The 16,316-nt window shown below is 41.7% G+C and overlaps 3 protein-coding genes across 9 annotated transcripts in view; 1 reads left to right on the top strand and 2 right to left on the bottom strand.

Annotated features, from left to right (window-relative positions):
• Window positions 1-4,144, bottom strand: part of TOP3A (DNA topoisomerase III alpha) — a 48,629-nt gene extending 44,485 nt beyond the window's left edge. Inside the window, exon 1 of one of the 5 annotated variants that reach the window (XM_074207652.1) lies at window positions 3,725-4,144. In XM_074207652.1, the coding sequence (XP_074063753.1) occupies window positions 3,725-3,904 (180 nt within the window). In that variant the 5' untranslated portion in view covers window positions 3,905-4,144. Of the gene's footprint in view, window positions 1-1,083; window positions 3,588-3,724 lie in introns of those variants that run through there. The other 4 variants (XM_074207650.1, XM_074207651.1, XM_074207653.1 and 1 more) reach the window with 4 other exon arrangements.
• Window positions 4,145-4,880: 736 nt separating this feature from the next.
• SMCR8 (SMCR8-C9orf72 complex subunit) lies at window positions 4,881-15,509 on the top strand. Its single transcript, XM_074207655.1, has 2 exons — window positions 4,881-7,379; window positions 9,155-15,509. The coding sequence occupies exons 1-2, from the start codon at window positions 5,011-5,013 to the stop codon at window positions 9,606-9,608; spliced, it is 2,823 nt and encodes a 940-aa protein (XP_074063756.1). The 5' UTR covers window positions 4,881-5,010; the 3' UTR covers window positions 9,609-15,509.
• Window positions 14,364-16,316, bottom strand: part of SHMT1 (serine hydroxymethyltransferase 1) — a 30,322-nt gene continuing 28,369 nt past the window's right edge. For all 3 annotated transcript variants that reach the window (XM_074207657.1, XM_074207659.1, XM_074207658.1), the window contains exon 12: window positions 14,364-15,611. In XM_074207657.1, the coding sequence (XP_074063758.1) occupies window positions 15,439-15,611 (173 nt within the window). In that variant the 3' untranslated portion in view covers window positions 14,364-15,438. The remainder of the gene's footprint in view (window positions 15,612-16,316) is intronic.

The raw sequence follows: 16,316 nt of genomic DNA, 5'->3' as shown, positions 1-16,316 counted from the left end.
AAAAAAGATAAAATAAAACCTAAAGACCCAATGGCTTTTTAATATAAAAAGCAAAAATATAAACCACTTGCAAATGAAAAGCAGACCAAATGCTAATTCTGACAGACTCCCAAAACAAGTCACTTAACTGCTTTCTTTCTTTACTTCCCCTCCCCCACATCCTTCTCCTACAAATTTTAAGATCCATTACCATCTGTCAACTCTTTGCTAAAACATAATCATTTTTTTCTTTCTTCTAAGGTGCCTAGGCTACAGATGACTAGGAAGCTCCAGAGAAAGAACCCTGTTCTCGAAGTCAGGAAAATGAGTTCAAATACTACTTTTCCAGTAATTTAATATGGGAACTTTCAAGTGACCATCACCTCTCTGAAACTCAGTTTCTTCATTAATAAAATTCTGAAGTTGGAATAGATGATAGGTAACATTCCTTCCAGCTCTAGCATTGTAGGATTTGATAAAGGGAAGTCCTGAAGAAGAATGGGATCAGAGGATCCATAGACCTAGACCACAGAAGTGGAAGAAGTGGTAAAGGTTATCAAATCTAATCCTTTTATCTTACAGATGAGGAAGATAAGGCCCAAAGAAGTGACTTGTTTATTATATGCGTAGAAAGTCCTGAAGAAGAATGGGATCAGAGGATCCATAGACCTAGACCACAGAAGTGGAAGAAGTGGTAAAGGTTATCAAATCTAATCCTTTTATCTTACAGATGAGGAAGATAAGGCCCAAAGAAGTGACTTGTTTATTATATGCATAGATGTAGAAAGCAGCAGAACCAGGATTTGAATATAGGTCCTTTGGTCTTAACTCTGTATAAAAAAGTAGAAAATGATCCAGACATACAATTAAACATCGAATCTCCAAACCAGTGAAACCAGTACAACATTTTTGTTGAGAGTTCCAAAAAAGGCTAATAGAAAAATACCATAAATTGGTAGACCTTCTTAGAAGTTTTCAGACAGGGAACATCAACCAGTCAATTAATTGATCAAAAAAATGTAATTGTGAAATGTTACAAAGATACATGCATACTAATTAGTTTCTATGGATGTAAGAATAAATTTCATTGCAGCAAAAACTTACTTAGATTGTCCTTCAGTTCAATTTTTTTTGTTTTTGCAAGTGACTTGCCCAAGGTCAAAGAGCTAAGTATTAAATGTTTGAGACTGGATTTGAACTCAGGTCCTCCTGACTCCAGGGCCAGTGCTCTCTCCACTGTGCCATTGAATACAAACTAATTTTTTCCCATCATTTAGGAATTCTTCCAATTCTTCCACCGAGATGCTCCTAAAAAGTCATTTCTTAAGCACCTACTGTGTGCACGGCATAATACTTATTCATCACAGCTCTCCCCTAAAGACACTGGATACCAGGTGACTCTCTCTCCCAGCTTCCTGTTTTTTATGGTTGGTGGAGGCACTGGTACCTCACAGTCACTCCCAGGCTTCTCTCCAACATGTGACCTCTCTTTTAAGGTTTACCCCATCCAGATATAGCATCCTTTTTGTAGTCTGGAAGTCATCAAGTCTTTCAGTCTGAAGGGTCATTCTCCCTAATTGTACTTCAGTACAATTTGTTTCCATTGTAATCCTATATATATTTTATTTTGTACATTTAATATGTTCTTAGGAATCATTTGACTTCATGACACTGTCAAAGGGTGCATAATACCAAAAAGAATACCTATCCTCAAAGAAGATATTTATAACAACATTGACTTTCTCACCAACCTGTACCTCACAAATCTTTGCAATCTAAATTTCAACTCAACAGGAATTGTTCAGAGGAGTTAAACTCTAAGGTTTCAGGTCAATGGCCTGAACCAGATTAAAATGTAATTAAGAAATGTTCAATTAAGTAAATAAAAAGTAAATAAAAATGGGATATTTGCTGTTGTGCAGTCATTCAGTTGTATTTGACTCCTTGTGACCTCATTATAGCACACCAATACTGTCCATGGGGTTTTCTTGGCCAAGACACTGGAATAGTTTGCCAATTTCTTCTTCGGTGGGTTAAGGTAAATTGACATTAAGTGACTTGCCACAAGTAGTACAGTGTCTAAGGCTAAATTTGAACTCAAGTCTTCCTGACTTCTTGCCACAGGTTCTATCCAATAAACCACCCAGTTGCTTCATTATATAACTTAGACAATATTAACTTGTTATTTTCTAAGTTGAGATATAGCCTGGAGTGATCTATTTGAGTCTGACCCCTGACTACTCTTCAAGATCACCAAGATCTCTTCATTGCTAAATGCAAGGGTTTTTCTCAGCTCTCATCCTTTTTTTTTAAAGAAAGATTTTATTTATTTTGAGTTCTACAATTTTTCCCCTATTCTTGCTTCCCTCCCCCCACCTCCACAGAAGGCAATTTGTCAGTCTTTACATTGTTTCCATGGTATACATTGATCTAAGTTGAATGTGATGAGAGAGAAATCATCTCCGTAAGGAAGAAAAATAAAGTATGAGATAGCAAAATTACATAAAATAATGGGCTTTTCCCCTAAATTGAAGGTAATAGTCTTTGGTCTTTGTTCTAATTCCATGATTCTTTCTCTAGATACAGATGACATTCTCCATGGCAGATAGTCCAAAATTGTCCCTAATTGTTGCACTGACGGAATGAGCAAGTCCATCAAGGCTGACCATCACCCCCATGTTGCTGTTAGGGTGTACAGTGTTGTTCTGGTTCTGCTCATCTCACTCAGCATCTGTTCATGCAAATCCCTTCAGGCTTCCCTGAATTCTGGTCCCTCCTGGTTTCTAATAGAACAATAGCGTTCCATAATATACATATACAGCTTGCATCCTTCTTGACCTCCTGGTTGTGTTTGACATTATTAACGATTCCCTCCTTGTAGATCCTGTCTATTCTGGGTTTTCCTAACACTATTCTCTACCGTACTCTTTTGCCCATCTCCTTTAAAGAGTCAGCAGTGTACACCAGAGCTTTGTCCTGGGTCCCCCCTTCTCTAATTCTACCCATTTCCCCCCTGAAACTGCCATCTCTATGCAGATGGCTCCCCAACCTGCTTATCCAGCCATTTTCTCTCCAGAGCTTCATTGCTGCCTCTTCACCAGGCAACTGGACACAATGAACTTAAGTCCCATAAACAGCTCAGACTCAAGAGGTCAAAAGAGCATTTGCCTATCTTTTCCTCTAAACCCATCCCTAACTTCCCTATTTCTGTGTTTTCAGATCCACAGCCCGGAAGTCTTCCCCAACTCTTTCCTTTCATTCACTGTGCCCCCAGTAGCTAGTCATTGCTATCAGGAGCACCAAGGGGAAGAAATTCCGTCTCCCGAGGGAGATCTGTCCAGGGTCACGTAGCCAATTTAGAGAAAAAGATAACAAGTTCCTAATAAGAGTGAACATTCGCGATGATTGAGGGAACTGAGAGTTTTAATAGACTCGGCCAAAATCACAAGGCTTTCACGTGCCGGACGTCCGGCGGCTCGGGGCCTTCAATCAGGAGGCCTTGAATTCAAATCCTGGGGTTAAGAAGTTGTGGCTGTTTCTGGGTGTCCCTCGTGTCAGTCTTTTATAGGCTTTCGGGCAAAGGCGGGGGGGGTGCGCCTTTCCCTCCCGGCTCATGTGGGGCAGCGCGGGGCCCCGCGGCTCCCCGGGGGCGGGGCGGCGCCGCGTGTGTGGCCGTGGGCAGGCCGCTCGGACGCGGCCTCAGTTTACCCAAGGCCGGGCGGAGGGGGCGCGGGGCGGCACTCACCCTCAGCAGCCTGCTGCCCGACAGGAGGTCGGCGATGCCCTTGGCCGCGTCGTTCTTCTCCGCCACACAGAGGACGCGGCGGCAGCCTCGCAGCGCCCCCTCCATGGCGACCCGGCACAGCGGGCGCCTCTGCAGGCCCCAGGCGGCTCGCAGGCCCAGGCGGCCCAGCCCGAGCGTCATGCCGGCCGGGCGGGCCCGCGGCCCCGACGCATAGTGCCGCCCCCGGCGGAGGCTCAAAGTCGCCCGGGCGAGCCGCGACGGCCCGTCCTGCCGCGGAGAGCTTTTCCCGCCCGGAAAAATCCCAGCCCGCTACACAACTTCCCGTCGCTCCTTGCGTCTGGAACTACAACCCCCAGGATGCCTTGGACGAGAGCCGCGTGGTCGCCCACCACCCCCTCAGTCGCCGGTCTCGCCCAGTGCCGAGGACTACAACTCCCAAGATGCAGCGGCGCGCGGCGTGGTCGCTCCCAGGAGCGGGGATTGCGACTCCCAGGATGCCCTGCAGCGTGGGGTAGTGGCTTCCCGTCGTTGGTCGGCTACTACAACTCCCGGGAGGCCGAAGCGCAGCGGCGCAATAACGATTTCCCACCCATGGGAGCTCTTCCCAATTGGTTCCCAGGCTTTTTCCCGCTTTCGTTTTCTTTCCTTCCTCGCTCTTCCGTGAGGAGCTGTACGCAAGCACTTCCGGTTCACGAAGGGGGCCTCGCTGTGGGTCATGTGATCCCAAGATGGCGGCCCCGCAGTAACCGACCGGGGACGGTGGCGTCCGAGGATCCGGGACGGTGTCGCCCCCGCGAGCTTGGGTGGCGAGAACGACGACCACGCAGCCTCCGGCCGGGAAGCCCAGTCGGGGCGGCGCCGGCGCGGGTGGGAACGCAGGCCGCCTCGCCCCGGATTTCCCGGCCCCGCCGGGTGAGTGAGCCGCGAGCCTGAGGAGAGGACCAAGCTTTCCCCTTCCTCCCCCCTCCAACCCCTCGGGGCCCAGAAGCAGCCCCACGGCCCGGTCCGGTAGCCAGCCTCGGGGGGAGCCCGGGGCGCGGGGGACCCGATTGGATGAGGACACCGACGCCCCTGGAGGAACCGGATGTGGTGAGCCGCCTGCGGCGCTGCTGGGGGAGCGCCCGTGAGTCCGCCCCCCTGCCCCCCGGGGCCGCGGCTGCCCGGCCCTCCTCCTCCTCCTCCCCCTCCTCCTCCTCCTCCTCCTCCTTCTCCTTCTCCTCCTCCTCCTGACCGACTTGCCTGTTTTCACTTCTCCTTCCTCATGCCCTTTTACCACAACTGGAAATATGATCAGCGCCCCTGATGTGGTGGCCTTTACCAAAGAGGAAGAGTATGAGGAGGAGCCCTACAATGAGCCGGTCCTGCCCGAGGAGTACTCCGTGCCCCTGTTCCCCTTCACACACCACGGGGCAAACCCGTGGTCTAAGCTGTCGGGGGCCAAATTTTCTCGGGATTTCATTCTCATCTCCGAGTTCTCTGAGCAGGTGGGTCCCCAGCCCTTGCTGACCATCCCTGATGATACCAAAGTTTTTGGCACTTTTGATCTCAATTACTTTTCTCTCCGGATCATGTCTGTGGATTACCAAGCCTCCTTTGTGGGGCATCCATCCGGCTGTGCTTACCCCAAGTTGAACTTTGTGGAAGACTCCAAGGTTGTCCTGGGGGATTCAAAGGAAGGAGCCTTTGCTTATGTGCACCATCTCACCCTTTATGATCTGGAGGCCAGGGGTTTCGTGAGGCCATTTTGCATGGCCTACATTTCCACTGATGAACATAAAATCATGCAGCAGTTCCAAGAGCTCTCAGCTGAATTTTCCAAGGCTTCAGAGTGCTTGAAGAAAGGCAACAGAAAAGCTTTTGCAAATGAACTTGAAAAGAAATTGAAAGATCTGGATTACACTAGGACAGTGCTGCACACTGAAACAGAGATCCAGAAAAAGGCCAGTGACAAATGGTTTTACTCCTCTCAGGCCATTGAGAAGGCCAATGAATTGGCCAGTGTGGAAAAATCCATTATTGAACACCAAGACCTATTAAAGCAAATCAGATCTTATCCTCACCGAAAACTGAAGGCAGCCGATTGCTATCCATGTGAGCCAGAGTGTGCCCAGGATCAATCAGCTGATCAGGCATCCACTACCTCCAACTCTGAAGAACCCACTGAAAGAAATCTTTATAGGCGGAGACCTTCATATACCCCCAAGCTCATCAAGGCAAAGTCTGCTAAATGTTTCGACAAGAAACTGAAAACTTTGGAAGAACTTTGTGACACTGAGTTTTTCACCCAGACCCTGGCTCAGTTGAATCACATTGAACACATGTTTAGAGGAGATCTGTGCTACCTTTTGACCAGCCAGATTGACAGAACCCTTTTAAAACAGCAAGGTATAACTAACTTCCTTTTTGAAGATGTGGTCATTTTAGAAGATAAAATAGTAGAGAAACAGGATAACATGCCTATGCAGTACAGTCAGGACAAGCTGTACTCCAGAACTTTGGAAGACTGTCCAATTCCTAAAGTGTTAATTAATGCAGAATCTTTTAAGTCCAGTGTGGAGTCAGTACTTATCAAGATGGAGCAGGAAGTTGGAGATGAATTCAAAGAGTCTGAGGTGACAGAATCTAGCATTTATGATCCTCAGGAGAACTTGGATTACCTTGACATGGATATGAAGGGAAGCATCAGTAGCGGAGAAAGTATTGAAGTTTTGGGCACTGAAAAGTCTACTTCTGTTTTATCTAAATCAGAGAGTCAGGCAAGCTTGACTGTCCCATTAAGCCCTCAGATGGTCCGGAGCAAAGCAGTCAGCCGGAGGACTATCAGTGAGGACAGCATTGAGGTTCTTAGCACTTGTCCCTCAGAGGCCTTGATCCCTGATGATTTTAAGGCAAGTTACCCAAGTGCCATTAATGAAGAACCTTATGTGGAAGAGCCTTATGCAGATGATGATGAAGGAGCTATTCACTTTAGTGCAAGTGTAAGCCAACAGGATCTTGGTGAGACAGAGAGCAGTTCAGAAAACACCTTAGTACAGACAGATTCTGCTTGTTGCATTGGAAAAGAGAATTCAAGTCTCCTCATACCAAATTCTGACCATACACAAAAACACTGTGATGAAGATGGAGTGGTCAGTATTCCCCCACAGCCTTATAAGGAGAGGCAACAGGGATTTCATGTGGACTTCTCGGTGGATGATATCAATTCTTCCTACCAAGAGAGTACAACCGAAGGCCTTTCTCCCTATGACCTGGACCCAAGCTGTCTGAGTAGCAGCAAGGATCTTAGTAAGATCAGCCTTAATGAATATGGAGATTCCACCAGCTACATTAGTACAGCATCGACTAGTTCGGATAGGACTCCTTCTCCTGCCCATCACATTGGCCTCCTCTCAGAGAGGCATAAAAAAAAGGCTGGGCAGAATGCCTTAAAATTCATTAGGCAGTACCCTTTTGCACACCCTGCAATTTATTCTCTGCTTAGTGGGAGGACTCTAATCGTGCTAGGGGAAGATGAAGCAATAGTGAAGAAGCTTGTAACAGCTCTCTCCATCTTTGTTCCCAACCAAGGCAAATATGCCAAGCCTGTGAAACACTGGGTCTCTTCCCCTTTGCACATAATGGATTTTCAGAAGTGGAAACTTATTGGCTTACAGAGGTAAATGATTAGAGACAACTTCTAAATGAGAAGGATGATGGTGACATATCCATATATTCTCCTAAGCAGGTCTAAGTCAGTAGAGAAAAATAGATAACTTCCAATGAGATGTGATTTTAAGGGCCTTGACAACCAAATCTCGTCCCCCCCCACCCCCACCCCCACCCCCCGGACCTCTCTCATCTGCTTGGCTGATGCCTAAAATTCCTTTTACCAGGTGACATAGCCTCTTATTCCATAGCTAATGCAGAAAACATATTTAACCTAGTTGAAATAATTACTTTAAAGTACTTTAGTACACTGATTATATACCAATGGTACTGCCAGTTGTAAATATTTCTTATGTCTTTTTTTTTTTACAGTAGAACTTTTATTAGGGAGTGCTTTGTCTAGAATTTACCTTCTCTCCCTCCTTCAAATTAGTGAAGTTGGATAACTACTTATTGATTTGTAGCAAGCTTTAATATTAGGATCATTATATAAGATAGAAATGGATTGTAAAGTACAAGAGTCATATGCAGAGGTAGAGAGATGATAATGGTTTGGACTTTTTTTCCATATTTTTTGTCTTGCTATTAAAAAGACTTTAGGAAATGCAATTTGAAGAAGGGTTTAAAAGAATTAGCTAGAGGGACAGCTAGGTGGTGCCAGTGGATAGAGCACAGGCCCCGGAATCAGGAGAACCTGAGTTCAGGTTCAAGTCTGAGTACCTCAGACGCTTAATTACCTAGCTGTGTGGTCTTGGGCAAGCCACTTAACCACATTTGCCATGCAAAAACCTAAGAAAAAAGAGCTAGAAAAGGGAGGGTACTTATGATTAAGGCAGAGTACTTATGATTAAGGCAGGGAAATTATCAAAGAAAGAGAACTTGAAACCAAAACTCCTAGGAAAGAAAGGTTATGGGCTCTGATTATGAAGATGTTTATAGAATGAAAACAAGAAATGCTTAATCTGAAAGTAAATCAACTGAAGGCAGTATGTTGAATTGTTGAAATTCTAGGGGCCAAGATCTGAGTTTTAGTCCCAGCTCTTCCTTGACTATTTTTGGGACTTTGGATGTTATTCCAAATTTGACCTTCGATCCACAAAATGGGGGTGTTCCTGTCTAAACTTCCAAATGATATTTTAAGGGCAATAGGTTGTTTTGCTATGGAAGATGACTCATGAGGGAGATTTAAAATTGTGGAGGCAATGAAGATATGCATCATGGAATGGAGTAGGCTGTGGAATGAAAGGAATGATTTTGTTAAGTGTTGAGGAGGTGAAGATGGTGTTAGTATTATCCAGTACCTTTCATGTGGTTGACACTGGCTAAGTGTTTATTGAATTTAAAATGATATTTTGATCCTTGATGCTATAATTCTAATTCTAACAAAATGTAGTAGATTTCTGTGTTTGAATGACTTAAGATAATTGGATGTGCTCAAATCATCAGTAGCATAAAGAAATGTAGAGCTCTCAAAGGTGGAAACATTGTGAGAGGTTACTTTAGTACTTGCTCCCTTTGAGTGATTTAAAGTATTTAATAGCATGAAGAGTAAAAACCTTACTTACATTTATAATGTAGATAACTCCTATTTCTCTGCTCTATAAACAAAGAATTTTTAGAAGTTCTCAGCAAAGGTAAACTGATTTCTGGAGAAACTTAAAAATCTGGAAGACAGTTTAGCAGAAAGAGGTCATTGAAGATGCCCAAATCACCCTATGTTCCTGACTTCTCTCCTTACATTCCTGGGTCTCACTGTCCTAACTAACCTTTGCATATCTGTTTCAGAGTGGTTTCTCCAGCTGGTATCAACACCTTACATTCCCTGAACCGATATAGCCGGTACACTAGCATACTAGACTTGGACAACAAAACATTGCGGTGCCCTCTCTATCGAGGCACATTGATGCCCCGCCTGGCTGATCACCGAACCCAGATCAAACGGGGGAGTACCTACTACATGCATGTGCAGAGTGTGCTGACCCAACTATGCTCAAAGGCCTTTCTCTATGCTTTCTGTCATCACCTACACTTGCCCATCAATGAGAAGGAGACAGAGCAGTCTGTAGTAAGCAGACAGATGAACTTCTTAAAGCTGCACCTGGGCCTGGTGAATGAGGATGTCAAAGTGGTGCAATATTTGGCTGAGTTGCTCAAGCTGCAATACATCCAAGAGCCTGTCAGGCCTAATCACTCAATGCTCAGGTTTGACTATGTTCCCAGCTTTTTGTATAAAATCTAGGTCTGTTGCCAGCTGTTATAACAGAAATGTACGTCACTTAGGGTCAGAGAGTGCAATGGGAAAGACCAGACTTTTTTTTTTTGCCTGAGCTTGACTTTCGATTTTACTACTCATTGGAAAAGAAAATTGATGTTAAAAAAAGTTAGTAGCATCAGGGCCTCTCCAGCTGGGTAAATGCAGGTGTTTAAGAGGTTCTGACACTCAGGAACCAAGAATGGGATATTTTTCACAGCCAAGCTTTCTTTGAAGATGTTTAAGGAGGGCAGTCAGCTACCATTAAGTTCTTTGTTGTCAGTTGTTTGTTGTGATTCAGAAGAGCTCTTCATTTTACAACAATGAGGGGCAAGGGTCCTTTAAAATCAAAATGCCCCTTGGTATTGAAAATCTCATAAGCTACAGGACTACACAGTTCTAGGCATCATAGAAAACCTAAAAGAAACTCAGCTAAACCTTCATTACTTTGAAGTGACCAGGGAAATCAACTTAACTATGGCAAATAGAAACTTAATACATAATTTGCACATTAATGTCTTCTTGTTAAGACCTCAGGTAATTGGCAGTGATCCTATAATTATCTGACACATCACTGGAGCCTAAAGTATTTAAAGTCCCCAGAAAATGCTCCTTGACCCCTGGGATGGGAAGAGTGAAAGCACAGTAACTGCCATTTTGAAAGCACCTACTGACTGGGCAGTTTGAGAAAATGTCTCAAGCAAGCCTCCCTTTAGTGATGTTGAATGTATGTTAGATCCTTCATTTGTTTCTCATGCCCACAGAAAGCTCTGATTTGTCTGCTATTTCATTGTTCAATCTCAATAGGGTAGTGAGGGGGTGTTCCCAAACAGACTGTAAGCTTAGGTTTTCAGTTTCCACAGAATTGATTGGAAAATAATTGTTTAATGTTCCAGGACAACCAAGAGTGAAGCAGGAGGCATGGAAAGGGTGGTGGTCAAAGTTACCAGAATGACCAGTACCATGGTGTTTAACATGGTTTTGTTCTACTGACTTCTCTCTGGTTGTGACAAATATCTGGGAAAGTGTTAAAATTGTATGGATCACTACTCAACTCCAAATCCTTTTATCCTTTAAGCCTTCACAACTTCTTTACTGCCTCTCAGAAGGTTTGATTTGCTAGCTGGATTAAGGTTCATTTCATTGATTTGTGACTAGCAGTTTTCTTGTGTTCTAATATTCCCTGAATTAATTTTGGCTAGATTGAAGAAACATTTGGAAAATGGACACAGATTAACTTATCCTTTAATGATGGTGTTGGGTTGGAGAGGATAGTGCCTACCTCTTGACCTGTTTTTCTGTTCTCATAGTGTACACTCCATCTCCACAAAAGATTTATAGGTGATTTTTTAAAGGTGGTGGGGAAGGTTACATTTAATCCTCTGCCTCTTTCTCTTGACTTTTATCTTCATTCTCATACCTGCCACTAGAATATGGAGACAAGTGTTTTCTTACAAACTTGAAATTTTAAATGTTTTCAAAGAAGATTTTTTCTTCCTGCCATGAGATTTTACTGTTTTTAATTTATTCCACAAAAAATATGATTATAGATATACTTTTTTCAGTTTTGGGCATAGGCATTTAAATAAATGCACAATATGATAAGACCTATGTTAAGACTTTTTTCCATTTCAGAATATTGAATCTTTTAATTAGGGGAGGGGAAGGATATAAGTGTTATAAACACTCAAATCCAGAACTCTCCACTAGAATATGGTGTTGCCATTGAGCCAGTCTCAGTGCAGGATTCATAGATGTTGTGTTTGTGTTTTCCAGTTTGATATAGTACTTCATGTCCCAACCCAAAAGTATTTCTTTAAAGTTAGACTTCATCCTGTTGCTGCCCCTGGGCAATTAGCTTTTTCCTTTCCTTGAAGTACCATGACCTGTATGTCTGCCTTCTCCCAAAGAAGGAATTTGTTTTTGTTTTTCCTCATTCCCCTAACTGTTCTGCTTGAGAGAGAAGTTGGAAAGCCACCCCTTCTCCCTTCCTCTGCATCCAGTGCAATGTTGTTTATCATACTGATAAACTTGGGAGACTTTTTCATGACGCAGCAGCTTGGATTTCTTCAGGTTATTTCTCCCCTCTCCTACCCCCCCTTTCATACTGCACATTTCCATAGCACATGCTGTAGACCTACTTGGAAAGCCTCACCTCTCACATGCTGGTGTATCTTAGCTGGGTGGTCAAATAGTACTTTTGCATCCATGTTGGAGGCAGCTATGGAATTTTTCTTTAAAAGAAAAGAGTGATGAAAGAACAGAAAAGCATCATCAGAGCTGCTATTACCATTTGAATTTTAAGCTTTCTACCACAGAACTCCCTTGATGCAAAAAGAAAGTGATAAATAATTGTTTCAACCAGAAGATGGTCAAAGACAGCAAATCCATTTCTGGTGTGTGGTGCATGAAACTGGCTTAAGTCACTTAATGATGGTGCTTTTTGAATAGAGCAGTTTGGGGGGGGTAAGAATGGAGAAAGGGGCCCTTTCCCAATTTTGACTTCAGTGGCATTTCAGGTATAACAAAAACTGTAGACAATAAGATAGGAAAAACCATGATACTAGAACAGACTTTTTCCAATATGAATGTGAGTACAACTTGTGACTCATGAGTGCAACCTCTTAAAAAAAAAAAACTTAAAAGTCATCATTAAGAAGAGTGGACTAAGTTTTTGAATTATATTCCAAGTGGAAAATAATTTTGGGGAGTATGAATTCCAAAAATTATTATTTAGTAAACAAATTTTATTTTAAATAGGTTTTGAAAAATTACCAGGGGTTGTTTTCAGCTTTGAACATAGGTTTTTAAATAAATGCACTCTCTGGTAAGACCTATGTTAAGACTTTTTTCCATTTTAGAATATTGAATCTTTCAATTCGGGGAGGGGAAGAATATAAGTTACAAATACTCGAATGAATCTCATAGAAAACATTTAAAAAGAAAATTCAAACTTGAAGTAATTAAGTCCAAAAAACTAGGTAATATTCCCATTTTTATTTTATTACCAAGATTCCTTTTTTAGGTTAATGAACACAACTTTTGGTTTAAGTTTGAGATTTAAAACTTTCTGTTTTATACCACTTTTTTTGGGGAAAAATAGCTGAGGTTAGAATTAGGTACTATAAACCTGTCATCAGATCTGTTAAGGATTTATAGGTACAGATTTTGAAATCCCTGTTTAGAAAATTAAAGCAAAAGACATGTATGAATCCATCTTAAATCTCCTCTCTCCTACTACATGGATTCTCAAAACCAAATGTTCCCTTCCTAGAGTTGGAGGTTTTTGTTTTTATGTAAAAGTTAACAGGAAAAATTGGGTGGTTTCACATAATTGTTAATTTTAAAGATGTATTACAGTCTTTGGGCAAACCATCTGGAATATGCCCTTTTCCAAGAATACTTTTAATTTGTTTGTATTTGTGGACAGATCTTTTATTTGGAATAAAATAGAGTATAATTCAAACCTAAATGAATAACCTAATCCCATTTTAAAGACTCTAGAGGGGACCACGGTTTTTAATCTGCTTGCCAGAGCTGCTAAGATTCTATGAAGGGTCTCTCTAAGCAAATATGATTGCTTGCTTTTTAAACAGTCTGGTTCTTTTGTCAATACCAAGAGCATGTGTCCTCCCAACAAACCCTCAATGTTGCATGTCAGGTCATAGTCTCTAGTGTTACCCTTATAGTGTCTGTCAGTGCAACAACTGGACACAACTTCTCAAACTAATAGAATTCATCAGAGCAGCCTTTGGAAGAATATCACCAAAAAGTTGTGGTTGAGTTTTTCTCAAGTTCACTCCCTAAGATGTCTTGACTTATGCTGTAAGTGGACTCATTTTCTGACTTTCCCCCAATACTGTGCTTTTTATTATGAAATAAGAGAACTCATTAGCTCAAAAGAGGGAGGCAACACGTTTTTCCTTGCTCCTAAATTGACTAAGTCTTGCAACTGAAATTTCCAATCCCAAGCCACTGTCTCTGCTTGAGAAGTTTGTGGTCATGACTCTCAGTCAGCAATTTTGTTGTTAGCTTCTGGGAAGGGAAAGCAGGATAGTTAAAGGGCAGGGTTTGTTTAGTTGGGAAAAGGGCAAGAATACTTGGAGGCCAAGGAAGCCACAGCTGGTGGGCCTGGCCTACAGTCAGGAGCTTGTTCCTTTACTTAAGTGAAAGAAATCACTCTTTCCAGTGGCAGTGCCCTCTGTCACCCCAGGTTTTATATAGAATATGCTCACCTTCGGAAGAGGGAGTAGGTTTACCGAATTATATGTGCGTGCACACTTTAGACCAATGTGCAAAATTCACTATTGATGCCAGGTTCCAGATGGAAGCAAAAATGGGAAAACTGATAATTCAGTCGCCCACAGGAGCACCTTTTAAGCACCAAATGTGATGTGTCAAAACCAGCAGTGGTGGATTGATTATGTGAGAAGGCGGAGCTACAGGGAAGTCTCACCCCATGACAATTCTAACAGTGAGGAGTTTGGAATACTGATTGGGTTGAGAGAAATCCTGCCTTTCAGGGAGCAGTGAGGAACATAGGCTGTGATGAATTCTCACTTATTTTAAAGAAAAACTATTTTATTATTGCATGTTCTCTTGTTTCTATTTGTGTGTGTACAGACCATTGTGTAAGCGGTAGTTTAAACAAGTGCCCAATGGAAGTAGTATACTTGGCATGTCTGTAATATCATTTTAGAGGTGTTGCTGCACAAGTATGAGTTAATGCCAAAAGAATAGTATGACAACTGTACTGTAAAAAAATTAATTTATTTGAGTTCTGATATTTTTGAAATACAAATTTGGTTGTATTTTTAAAGCTATGATTCTTGTCACATTCTGTGGTTAATTTTACTGTGCTTATTAAAAATGGTCATTACTGTTTTGCACCCAGCTGTTTGAAAAATAGTTTTTTTGGGAAACGTCAGCTTTCTAAGTCCCCTGTTTCAGGTCTCCTGATTATTGAGAGTGGACCAATTTATCACACTGAAAAAAAAGACTGTCATAGCCAAGTACCAAGTACTCTAACTCAGCAAATGATTTCTCTGGAAACAAGGATCACACACTTGCCATCTATTTCTCCAAAGTATTAAGGATTAAAGACAGCATTTATAAGGTACTTATACATAAGTAACTTCTACATAATGCTGCACTAGATATAAAAGTTGTTATGCTTTTAATTTTATATTTAGCTGAAGCTTCATAATAACTTCCAGCTAAAATGGACATGATTCAGCTCTTCTGGCATTCTTCTGAGCAATATAATACTGATATTGAGTAACTTTTACAAGCTATTTAACATGGGTGTTCCGAGTTGCTGAAACAAGTCATAAGCAGGCCAACTGACCACTGCAGAAAAGGTTAAGTAAAATTATTTAAGTAATACTTTTAATTATATCACTGTTCATTTGAAGATTGAATACTCAGATCTTACACAAAAATCAGGTAAGAAAGGTGAGACTCAAAATATATTGATTAATTAGTAAAGTATTCCCCAAATGACTAATGAATATTTAAAACTGAGATTTTTGGTTTGTATACTATCCTTTGGAGAGTTAAACACTCAAGTCATCAGTGATTGCCAATTGGTGATTTTTTTTAAATGTAGAGATAATAGAAAAACTAATTTTAAAAAAACCTTCAAAAAACTCCTAACTTTCCATTACCTTTAGTTCATTCCCCCCCCCCCCCCCCAATTAAACATTTTCCCACTTCCTTTTTTTTAAAAATGGCTTTTGGCACTTGGGTAACCTTCAAGCTAAATATTTCCAATCTGGCTCTGAAACTCAAGAGGCTGCTGACAGTTTCTAGCCTCATTTTAAAAATCAGGGATCCCAGGCAGAGGAAAAACAGCTGCAAAATTCTCAACTTTGTCTCTGATGGCCTTGATAACACCCTGATATTTCACATCCCCCGAAAGTTTCTCCTTGAATTCTTTCATGGTAGCCTGGGGACCAAGGTCTTTCTGAATCTGCAGAGTCAGCTCTATTCCTGCAGAGACAACATCAAATAATGAAGCTATTCTGCTTACCAAGAAGCTGAAGATGTTTTTATAAGGTATTTGCTACATACAATGCAAGTACTGCAGTGAAAAACACATCAAAACATGCAAATCCAGATGACAGTAATGTACCCTCCACACCAACAACTTCACTATGTGAACCAGAGGTCCCTGCTTTTTATTTTAGCATTTAGCAAACCCGTTTTTAAAAGCTTAAGAATTTTAAAATTTTAAATTTTAAAAAATTTAAAAATTTAAAAAAATTTAAAAAATTTAAAATTTTAAAAGCTTAAGAATTTTAAAACGGAAGGAACCTTAGTAACCATGATAAAGAAGCAGGGGATAGGAAAAAAGGGAGATGATGTCTCAGGTCACACAAAGTAGCATAATCAGGAGTGGCACCAAAGTTCTGATGTCCTATCTAATATCTCAAGAAAAAAAAATTCTACTTAATTAAAAAGCATTTAACAAAGGACCTACTGATTTCACCCTGCAACTGAATCATCAGTGAGGAATTTTTGCATATCAAATTGTTTCCAGAAGTCTCTGATAACTTAAAACTTGTGAACCCATACATCTAAAGGGAGAATTAAGGAAGTGTGATTTCCTTGGAAAGAGAGCCCAATTTGGGATCAAAAGACCTGGATTCAGAGTTTGCCAAAGTTGCCAGTCTCAGTTTCTTCATCTGTAAAAAA

This window comes from Macrotis lagotis, chromosome X (genome assembly GCF_037893015.1).
Source record: "Macrotis lagotis isolate mMagLag1 chromosome X, bilby.v1.9.chrom.fasta, whole genome shotgun sequence".
In the NCBI taxonomy this organism is placed as follows: domain Eukaryota; kingdom Metazoa; phylum Chordata; class Mammalia; order Peramelemorphia; family Peramelidae; genus Macrotis; species Macrotis lagotis.
Note: the sequence above shows the minus strand (reverse complement) of the source record. Positions and strands in the feature narration are given on the sequence as shown.

Excerpts from the sequence above, each read along its gene's own strand:
- SMCR8 (XM_074207655.1), top strand. The coding sequence starts at position 5,011 with ATGATCAGCGCCCCTGATGTGGTGGCCTTTACCAAAGAGGAAGAGTAT. Across the intron at positions 7,380-9,154 it reads AAACTTATTGGCTTACAGAG|AGTGGTTTCTCCAGCTGGTA; the intron begins GTAAATGATTAG and ends TATCTGTTTCAG.